Source organism: Paramacrobiotus metropolitanus, unplaced genomic scaffold, assembly GCF_019649055.1.
Source record: "Paramacrobiotus metropolitanus isolate TYO unplaced genomic scaffold, Prichtersi_v1.0 Parri_scaffold0000005, whole genome shotgun sequence".
Lineage (NCBI taxonomy): Eukaryota > Metazoa > Tardigrada > Eutardigrada > Parachela > Macrobiotidae > Paramacrobiotus > Paramacrobiotus metropolitanus.
The window spans coordinates 1,998,531-2,009,177 of NW_026570225.1; the positions used below are offsets into that span (position 1 = coordinate 1,998,531).

The following is a 10,647-nucleotide window of genomic DNA, read 5'->3' on the forward strand; positions in this document are numbered from 1 at the left end:
AAGTAAATGGCCGTTATTTAATTTTATTTAGTAGCACAACACTAAACGAAATGTCGAGCAAATCTTCGTGCCTGCTGGTCGCACAGGCGATTATCAGCCCCTTGACGTCAGCGTTAACAAAGCAATGAAGGCCTCTTTTCGCAGCGAATATCAGCTTTGGAGAGCAACTCATCATGAAGTAACAAAATCGGGATATCTGAAGAAGCCAGGGCGCCAAGACTTCCTGGATATGATCTCGTGCATGGCAAAGCGTAACCCCAGATCTTGTCCGTAAATCGTTTTCGCTGCTCAGGTGCTTAAGAATGATGACCGAGATCATGATTATGAGAGCTCTGAAAATGATTATGAGAGCTCTGAAATGGATAAGGAAAATCTAGTTGATGAAAGCGATTCTGAAATGGAGATTAGTTTATTCAGTGATAGTATTTTAGAGAGTGATGGTACCTGTGAGATAGAAAACGGTTTACCAAAGTAAAAGAGTGCTGTACTAAAATAAAATGAACGAAAGTAAACTTTACGTGTGCGCTGGCCGTTGGCGGTAAGCACCGTGCTCAATGCCCGACAAGGGGAAGGCAGCGCCCGGATCTAACAGTGGAGCCACTTCATCTAGCGGCTACAGTACAGAACTGCAAACACGTTAAACCAGCAACAGCAGCAGCAGATAGTGAATTCTCGAGTGTGCAACGGTTTCTTTTCGGAGTTTTCGGATTTGTTCTCATGGAAAATAAAGCATTCCATTTTGGCAACTTCAAACCATTCGTGTTTTCTTAAGCGTTGAGTTTCGTGATATCTAGCGGACATGTTATGGCGCAGTCTGCGCGGCACCCGTAAGCCAAGCGTTGCAACTTACGACCGTTATCGTTGTCAGATTTGTGAATGCGCTCCCGAAGTTTATCTGTGGAGCTTCTTGGAATTATGGGTTATCTAAACGAAAGACTATTATTTTGCAGAATTCCTCGCGACCAGAGTGTTCCTTTCCTTGGGGAGCGTTGTTAACGGTTCTGTGAGCGTTTCGGCCGTTAGCAGTGTATTCACGGGTGCCAGTCCGCTGTCTTGGGTTCCGCGCCGAGTAAGTGCCTTTTTCTTTAAAATTTCGGTGAAGTTTATGGAAGCTGAACAGTTTCAAGCGAGTTCTCCTGGTACACTATGGAAACATCTTAAAACTGCATTTTTTAACGCTGTCGTTTTGAAAGTGCTGCAGTGTGGGAGATTACTGTAAACAACTGGAAGGTTGTTTTGCAAAGCATTTTTAAATTATGATATTGTGACTATTGTCATTCCATTTTTACGTATTACTTACTTGTTTTCCGCGATATCGCAAAGTCCTTTTTAAATTGTTCTGCATCGCATCTGCAAAACCTGGCCCTTTCGATAATGGCGTTTATCTAGAGACTCTACGACAGCGTAGGTATATACACCACACTGTGCACTGTTTCGGCTCGAATCCCGTGCTTCGTACCGAAAAAATTCATGCCTCGGCTTGTCGTAGCCCTGCCCCACGCCTTTCTGATTGGTCTCATTTTAAAATGCACCAATCAGAAAGAGAATTTAATTCTCTATCGAATGGTGTATGGTTTATCCAGAGTACCACTACATTGAGCCACTATAAACGTTGTAGACCCAGTCGCACTATACAGAAGTTGCTGTTCTGTTGCATTTATCTTTTGAACTAGGACGATTTACCACAACTTTACCAAATCCACAAGTCTGTAAACTTCATCATCTTTCGATTTCATCCAGTTTTGGGATGAAAATCTCCCCGGGAAACTCCGGGTCTTGAAATAAGTGCGAACTGTGAAATCTGGTGTTTTGTACGTTAGGTTCCCTGGCAAACGGCATACTGATAAACTTGCATGTAGCGTGTCTGCCTTGCTGGAACTGATAAAACTTGATACATACTTTCAAAAATTTTGAGTTGTCTAGCTTGTTACATCTTTTCAGAATTTTGGGAAGCCACAGAACATGAGCTAAAATCGTCTGTCACGATGTTTAAGACATTAGGGCTACCGCACACGAGTTTCTGTGGCTGGCCCCATGCTTTAAGTATGCAGTGGAGATCGGCTCATATTCGGGCTGGCACGGCTAAAAATGCGGTTCCTCGTAGACCCTATTGTGGGGCGTATATTCCCATCATTCCTGCTTTCTGGAATAGAAATCTTTTCCTTTCGATTTATTCAAAAACACTAAAAAGTTTTAGATTTTTTTCTCTACAGAACAAGCCTATGTGAGATACGATTGAGGCCATACAGAAAAAGTGGCTTTTCGCTAATAGAGTCTCTACGTTTATCAGAAGAAAAGAGCGAGTAGCTGTGATTAGAAGTCAGAAATTTTATCAGATTTCGTTAAATGTTCAAAAAATGCAGGCGGACAGTTACTTTTTCTATCGTAATTCAAGTTTCTGTGATTTTTATTCACTTTGCAGATTATGGTTTTTATTGACTTCATTATTTTATTATTTGCTGGCTCTTTCTGTCAGGTTGTCCGCACCAAGGCAACGATGTCGTCGGATGAAGAGGATGTGGCCCTTAAAAAGGCCCTGTCAAACAAAGCTCTCACGCCAAAGGAGAAAAAGTCCATCGAGAAGATTTATCAGAAGAGGTCGCAGCTGGAGCACATTTTGCTCCGTCCGGACACCTACATCGGTTCTATTGAGGCCGTCACGCAGGTTCGTACACCCGAAATTCTTGTGCTTCGCTTTTTACTTTGTATGAAAAGAGGATTGAAACTCGGTTATGGTTTTATGAAAGAAAAAAGGTCTTTGGTGTTTTTTCGACCATTTTTTTGTTGAATTTCTTAACAGCGCGAAATTTAAGAATTCACTACTGTCTTTCTGTGGCAAAAACTTGATGTTTAAATAATGTTTCGTTAAATGCTTGCAAATTTTCTTCTCTGCAGGACATGTGGGTGTTTGACACTGAACAGAAAAAGATGGTGTTCCGTGAGATCAAATTCGTTCCCGGACTGTACAAGATCTTTGACGAAATCCTTGTCAATGCTGCGGATAACAAACAGCGCGACCAGTCCATGTCGCTGATCAAAATTGATATCAACCCGGAGAAGAACCAGATATCAGTGTGGAATAACGGTCAAGGTGTTCCGGTCGTAGAGCATAAAGAAGAAAAAATGCTGGTCCCCACCATGATTTTCGGGCATTTATTGACGTCGTCTAACTATGACGATGATGAGAAAAAAGTGACAGGTGGACGCAATGGATACGGAGCCAAGCTGTGCAATATCTTCAGTAATAAATTCGTTGTCGAAACCGCTTCCAAAGAATATAAGAAGAAATTCAAGCAGGTATTATAATGTTGGATTGATTGTAGATTCGTAGCTAAAAATGATCTGTAAAACTCGTATACCGTAATAATTATGGTTTAGGCTTGCAGTTTGTGGAACAGTTGATTACTTCGTGATTCTCTGTTCCTTATATTCTTGCGTACGTTATTCCAACATTGCAGGAATGGTCGAAAAATATGGGAAAAGCTGGAGAGCCAAAAGTGGATTCGTTCAGTGGCGATGATTTCACCAAAATCACTTTCGAACCGGATCTCAGCAAATTCCAGATGACAGTTCTGGATAAAGACGTCGTGGATCTTTTATCGAGACGTGCTTATGATGTAGCGGGAACTACTGGAGGCGTTAAAGTGTACCTTAATGGAGAAAGGCTGCCGGTACGCACATTACATTAATTAAATTATTTAAAAATCTTGCGATCGGTTTATTTTGTTATTTGTCAGTGATGGTGATCTTGGCTCATAGCCAGCAGAATCTGGCAACCTGGCCGGTTGTCCGTTCAGTAGCACGTGCATATTTATTTATCGGTGCTGTATTAGCCGTACTTCGAAGTATGCCAGTTCTTCAACCTCATTGCATGTTCTGCAGTCTGTGAATTCTTAATAAGCCTCGCTAGAATCTTATAGTTTGGTTAGAAGAAATTTTGAATCCTGAATAGACCCAGGATCACAGTGGTTTTAGCTGACCACTTGTTCTCGTCCGAGGTTCATCAGCGTTAGAATGCTTGATTGCTGCTGGGTAGAATCCCTTTTGCTTATATTATTTTCTGTTTTTAGATCTCTAATTTCAAGCAGTATGTTGAACTATATACGGCCAATAGTACCGACGAAATGGGAAATCCCTTGAGTGTTGTAACGGAGAAGGCTAACGAAAGATGGGAGGTTGCGGTCACTTCGAGCGACACTGGCTTCAACCAAGTTAGCTTCGTTAACAGCATCGCTACCACAAAGGTAACCGATAGATCGATAGGCCCAAGGAGAGTTATTTGAACATTAACTGTATTGTCTGCATTCATTTCAAACTCTTTATGCACGCAGGGCGGACGCCATGTGGAGTATATCACTGATCAAATTACCAAAGCAATGAACGAAGTTATCAAGAAGAAGAATAAGAGCGGTGCGGAGATCAAAGCATTTCAGGTATCACCCGTATCGAAGTAATGCAAAGATCATGCTGATCAGTGAAATTTTGTTATTGGCTTTCAGAACACTTACTGTAACCGATGCTTCTTATTTTTCCAGATCAAAAATCATCTGTGGGTTTTTGTTAACTGCCTCATTGAAAATCCGACATTCGATTCTCAGACGAAGGAGAATATGACCTTGCAAGTTCGCAGTTTTGGGTCTAAATGCCAGCTGTCTGATAAATTTATTGGAAACGCGTTGAAGTCTGGAATAGTTGAAAACATTCTGGCGTTCGCAAAAGCAAAAGCAGAGGTATGTAATTGTTTGTTTTCTGTCAGCGGGTAGCTGATTGGTCAGTGGTATCGTGCGTCGCAGAGCCAGATGGGCAAGAAGATTCATGGCGCCAAAACCGCGAAAATTCGTGGAATCCCTAAACTGGAGGACGCCAACGATGCCGGCACGAAGCATTCTTTGGACTGCACTCTGATCTTAACGGAGGGAGACTCAGCTAAGGCGTTGGCTGTTTCCGGATTCAGTGTAGTTGGACGCGATAAGTATGGCGTGTTTCCGCTGCGTGGAAAATTGTTAAACGTCCGCGAAGCTACTCCAAAACAGGTACAGTACGTTGGCCAAATAGTGAGCCCAGTATGAATTTTAATTTGTATATAGCTGTTTTGAATTCTTATGTACATTTTCCTGCAAAATTTTCGCTTTGTAGCTGATGGAGAATGCCGAGATCAACAGTATTGTTAAGATTTTGGGCCTCCAGTACAAACGAAAATACGATTCGGAGGATGATTTGAAGTCACTTCGTTATGGAAAACTGATGATCATGACGGATCAAGACCAAGATGGCTCTCACATCAAGGGGCTGCTTATCAATTTCATTCACTTTAACTGGCCTAGTCTTTTGAGACACGCTTTTCTTGAAGAATTTATAACTCCAATTGTGAAGGTAAACAGTTATTCGTTTTATCATTTATTTTACAGTAACAAGATAGGAACAGGATGCCTATAAAATTTGAAAACTTGTCTTCTCTGTGGTTCGTTTGCGTTGCTACCCTTTTTCGTTTAGTTTTTCAGTCACTTTGAGTTTGAGGCGATGCCGCAGTGGCATATGTAGATTAATAAGTTTTATTTCAGGCGACCAAAGGGAAGATTGAGGAATGCTTTTATAGCCTCCCAGAGCTGGAAGAATGGAAGGCCAAGCTCACAGAGAACGAGTTGAAAAGATACAAGATCAAATATTACAAAGGATTGGGTACTAGTACGTCGAAGGAAGCCAAAGAATACTTTGACAACATGACGCGTCACCGGATAGCTTTCCGATACGGTGGACATGAGGACGACGATGCTATTGATCTGGTAAATTATCTGTTGTCCACAGATATCGTTTTATTTTAACTATAGATATAAGCTACTATATACCTTAACAGATATTCTTCTAAAATTATGCAAAAGCTTCGGCCATTCAGTGCCCGCAAAAGACGAGTGCACTTTCCATGTTGTTTACCGTTAACTTTCCTTAGGCTTTTGCGAAAAATAAGGCGGACGCCAGAAAAGATTGGCTGACGAAAGGAATGGAAGACCGTAAACAACGCAGATTGGATGGCCTCGGCGAAGTTAGCCAACCCATGCCGTTGTGTTACTGTGCACGTTGTTTCTGTTTCCAACTGGTATTTGTTTATCCAGGTTTATCTTTATACAAAAACCACGAAGGCTGTGACATACAAGAAATTCGTGGATGAGGAGCTTATTTTGTTCAGTAATATGGATAATGAGCGATCCATCCCTTCCATTCTTGATGGTAAGAAATCTAACTCTACAAATTTCCTGTTATATATCCTAAAAATTATGCTTGTTACTTTATCATTTATTTGTTTGATGATTCGTTTTTTTATTCAGGTTTAAAGCCTGGACAACGGAAAGTACTTTTCACACTTTTCAAGAAGAATGAGAAAAAGGAATTAAAGGTGGCCCAGTTTGCCGGTTCCGTCGCTGAGCTTTCCGCTTATCATCACGGCGAAGTAATTCTCATCGACGAAATTGTGTCGTTTTTGTGTGTATCAAATCAGTCCTTTTGACAGCAATCATTGATGTCGACGATTATTGGATTGGCTCAGAATTTCGTTGGATCGAACAACATCAACCTCCTCATGCCACTCGGACAGTTTGGTACTCGTCTGCTTGGTGGAAAAGATGCTGCCAGCCCTCGATACATCTTCACCAATCTGAGGTGTTGTGTGCGTTATCTTTGTGGTGTCCATACTTTACTGATGCCAGCGTGTCTTTTGTTCATCAGCCCAATGGCCAGAGCCGTGTTCCATCCCCACGATGATCCGCTGCTAAATTATCTAAACGAAGATAACCAGAAGATCGAGCCAGATTGGTATATTCCCGTTGTGCCTATGGTTTTGATTAATGGCGCCGAAGGCATTGGAACCGGGTGGATGACGAAAATTCCGAATTATAATCCACTGGATATTGTCGCGAATTTAAGAGCTTTGATCCGCGGAGATGAAATAAAGCCAATGGTAAACTTTTTCATACAAAAGTTTATAGATTAATGCGCAAAAGATTACCAGCAGCTCAGATAGGTTTTATTTTTGCAGAAACCATGGTATAAAGGATATCGAGGGGAGATTCTGCCTGTGGATCCAACTCGTTATTTGACTAACGGAGAAGTGGCAGTTCTTGACCAGGACAATTCCATTGAAATAACTGAACTGCCGATTCGGACATGGACTCAAAGCTATAAAGAATCGGTTGTCGAGCCTTTGCTTTCAGGCACAGAAACCAAAGATGGGAAAGGGAAGCCTGCTCAGATTCTGTTAGTCATATTTGTAATTTCATTTCATGCTTCCTTAAGTACGGCTATTTATATTTTTGATATGTACTCTAGGGATTACAAAGAGTACCATACGGATACTACCGTTCGCTTTGTGATTCGAATGTCAGGAGAGAAATTTGAGGAATTCCAAAGGGAAGGTTTCCATAAGGCATTTAAGCTCCAGCAGACCATATCGATGAGCAGTATGGTAAGTGCGAAGGATTTCTACATGTTTACCTGAATCTTGTGTCCGGCGAAAAATTCCTGCATTTTACCTTCGTTTTGTATCAGTCAGTCTGTTTTGTGTTGAACATGACCCGAACTTTCAATCATGAATTTTACAGTTTGTGCATTCATAGAATGCGTCTTCTTTAATTCGATACTAAATATGTCTGCAATCCGAGGTCTTTATTTATTGGACAATCGACAAGTTTGGTTTTAAAGCATGCGGTCTGTTTACTTTAGGTTCTTTTTGATTCTAATGGAGTTATTCGCAAATACGATAATGTCAACGACATCTTGCGTGAGTTTTTTGAAGTTCGAATGGCGTTTTACGGCAAACGAAAAGACTATCTTGTGGCGCATCTGTCGGCTGAGGCGCTGTCGCTGGAGAACAAAGCACGGTTCATTGACGAAAAAATTAAGGGGAAAATTACAATTGGTAAAACCGCTGTCCCATTGCGATTACCGGTCTGATTCATTCTGTTTGCTTATGACAGAAAACGTTAAGCGGAAAGACCTAATCACTAAATTGAAGACAGCCCAACCACCTTATGATTCGGATCCGGTGAAAACCTGGAAAAAGAAAATTTCTGCGATGACAGAAGATGAAGCTCCTATCGCGGATGACGATGACGGCAAGAAGAATATTGAAAACGAGGAAGCCGGATCAGATTTTAACTACATTCTTGAAATGCCTCTTTGGAGTTTGACGAGTGAGCGATTTGCGGAACTCTTGAAAAAGCGGGATGCGATGGTACGAGCATTGTAAATTATTAAGGATCACTGATATAAACCGGTATTTGCGCTTGGTTACCTTTCGTGTTGCTGTTTTGGCTTCTCTTTTTGGTTCACTTTATTGGTCAAATCAAAAACGCAATACAGAAACAGAAGAAGAAAACACGCTAACGTATAACAGAACTAAACTTCTTTTTGGTGCAATAGAATGACGAGTTATCCATTCTTCGGAAGAAGACACCCTCAGATTTGTACACGGAGGATCTGGACGAATTCGAATCCCGTCTGAAAGTGTGTGCCTTTCTGTTATTCCTTAAGATCGTTATGGTTTTCGTAATGGTTGTTGGTTGCAGAAAGTGGAAGCAGAAGAAGCGGACGGAGAAGCCTTTGTGTCGCCAAACAAAAAGCCTGCTGGTAAAGGTGCTGCAGCTAAGGGCAAGAAGGGAAAGGGAGCCGTTGCCAGCAAAGCCGACACGCTTCCGTCAGTCTACGGAACCCGCGTTGAGCCCGTTGTTGATGTTGCTACTATTGCCAAGTTTGAGAAAGCTAAGGAACTAAAGGAAAGAAAGGCCGCTGTAAGTTAATAATTCACGCAGTGTCTACCTTAAACCAAATGCGGGAGTGCTCTTATTGCTGCTTGTTTAAATTCGTTGCAGGGCGAGCCGGCTCGAAAAGGTCGCAAAGGAAAGGATGTTGATAAAAAGAATACAAAAGAGAAAGCCACGGAAGAAGCAGGTAAAATTCCGAAATGTTTTTCGAATCGGTAATAATAATCATTCCAAACCGGTGCTGTAAATTGTTCAGGTGGTAAAAAGTTCAAGCAAACCACACTGGATACGAAGGTTGAGAAGAAAGCACCGGCTAAGAAGAAGGCCGCCGATTCCGACGACGAGTCTTCCTTCCACTCATCCGCGCTTAGCAGCGATGAAGACGAAGAGATGGTCATCGATGACTCGGAAAGCGAAGGGGAAACAAAAGCCAAAAAGCCTGCAAAACACTTAGCTCCCAAGCGCAAACGCGATTTGAGCCCGGAAATCGAAGAAGAGAATATTGACATCAACGCCGAGAAGAAGAAGAAAACCATGGCGAAGAAGAAAGAGGCTGTGGTGAGGTTCGTTCCTTTGTCTCCGTTGCCAGTGGGGCTAATGGCGGCACATCTTTTACACTCTTGTAGGTGGAAAAGACGGAAGACGACTCGGAAAAGGGTGTTCAGTCGGTCGGTCAGCTACCAGCCGGTCGCGCACCGGCTACGAAAGCGCCAATAAAATTGGCCGATACGAAGAAAGTCGTTGCCATGAAAGCGGCCAAGGTTATTTCGCTCTCATCTGACGAAGAGGAGGAACCGCCAAAACCAGCAAGGAAACCGGCCGCGAAGAAAGAACCTCTGGTATGCCCATGTGTTACATTCGGGTTGGCCTTTCCTATGTTACATCAAATTAGTGTGTAATGTACTGGGTGCGCTTTGCAGAAGCCTTCCAAACGAGCTGTGTCGGAATCTGCATCGGAGGAGGAAATTGTCGCTCCTCGCGCGCGTACAGCCCGTGCTGCTGCCGCAGCAGTGAAAAAGTTCGTCTTCGACGATAGCGCCTCGGAAACCGACAACAGCGAAGAGTATGTCCTGGAAACCAGCAGTTAGGTTTTGTTGTTATAATATATTGTATTTCTTTGGCTCACGGAAAGTTTTGGCTTCTCCAGAATTTCTCCTTTTTGTCTGTTCAGTTTTTTGTTGTAAAATTGAAATCCGTTTTTTTTTGTGAATCTTTGAGTCTCTTTTCCGTTATTTCTGCTGTTGAGGTATTGAAGATTGTTTGTTGCGCTTTTCGATGAGAATCCTGTCCGTCCGAATGGAAATCCACTTTAGGCTGTTTTAAGCAGTTGTACATGCCGTGCTGCTGGCAGTTGTTGATTTATTTCACAATTTTTCAGTGAACTTGAATAATATAGTACTGTATATCTTTGACCTCACCAAAACTTCCCATAGTATGTGTGCTTCTTGCTGTTCCTAACTGGAGCGAGATTATGTGTATGAAAAATGATCAGTGCATAAGTTCTGAGATTTTAAAAATTTGTAGACTTTCCAAAAAGCTGTTGTGAAGAGTTACGTACAAAAGCTGTTGTGAAGAATTACGTAATTAACACATCGGCACTTCATACTGCGACATGGTGGTCGTCGAGCAACGAAAGTACCAATTACAAGTGCAGCCGCGCTCGTATCATTTAAGGCATTAATGCCATAATTAAAAAAATTTAAAAAAAAACTTTCTTTGATTACTGCCTAATTTGTTGCAAAATTTTATAACTTGCAGCAAAAAATAATGTTTAGGATACTGATGCTATTACATGCTAAAATAAGCAGAATTAAAGCGTTTGCAATTAAAAAGCGTTAAACCGCCAGTACTCTGTAGTTGATCATTGATAATTTGTTTGATGATATATGGTGCG

General features: G+C 41.8%; 1 protein-coding gene across 1 annotated transcript; it reads left to right on the forward strand.

The window, feature by feature from the left end:
• Positions 1-619: 619 nt before the first annotated feature.
• Positions 620-10,165, forward strand: LOC129581478 (DNA topoisomerase 2-alpha-like). Its single transcript, XM_055472585.1, has 26 exons — positions 620-827; positions 951-1,069; positions 2,477-2,665; positions 2,896-3,297; positions 3,459-3,671; positions 4,071-4,244; positions 4,332-4,433; positions 4,536-4,730; positions 4,794-5,033; positions 5,137-5,373; positions 5,562-5,783; positions 5,948-6,040; positions 6,111-6,225; positions 6,324-6,445; positions 6,506-6,654; positions 6,721-6,952; positions 7,031-7,248; positions 7,321-7,456; positions 7,714-7,909; positions 7,968-8,224; positions 8,413-8,496; positions 8,559-8,780; positions 8,862-8,940; positions 9,010-9,311; positions 9,380-9,592; positions 9,674-10,165. The coding sequence occupies exons 1-26, from the start codon at positions 800-802 to the stop codon at positions 9,839-9,841; spliced, it is 4,707 nt and encodes a 1,568-aa protein (XP_055328560.1). The 5' UTR covers positions 620-799; the 3' UTR covers positions 9,842-10,165.
• The last annotated feature ends 482 nt before the right edge of the window (positions 10,166-10,647 follow it).

What these genes read in the sequence shown, in the direction of transcription:
- LOC129581478 (XM_055472585.1), top strand. Translation starts at nt 800, where the DNA reads ATGTTATGGCGCAGTCTGCGCGGCACCC. An exon ending in TTATAACTCCAATTGTGAAG is followed by an intron (nt 5,374 to 5,561) that starts GTAAACAGTTAT and finishes GTTTTATTTCAG; the next exon opens with GCGACCAAAGGGAAGATTGA. An exon ending in TAAGGGGAAAATTACAATTG is followed by an intron (nt 7,910 to 7,967) that starts GTAAAACCGCTG and finishes TGCTTATGACAG; the next exon opens with AAAACGTTAAGCGGAAAGAC.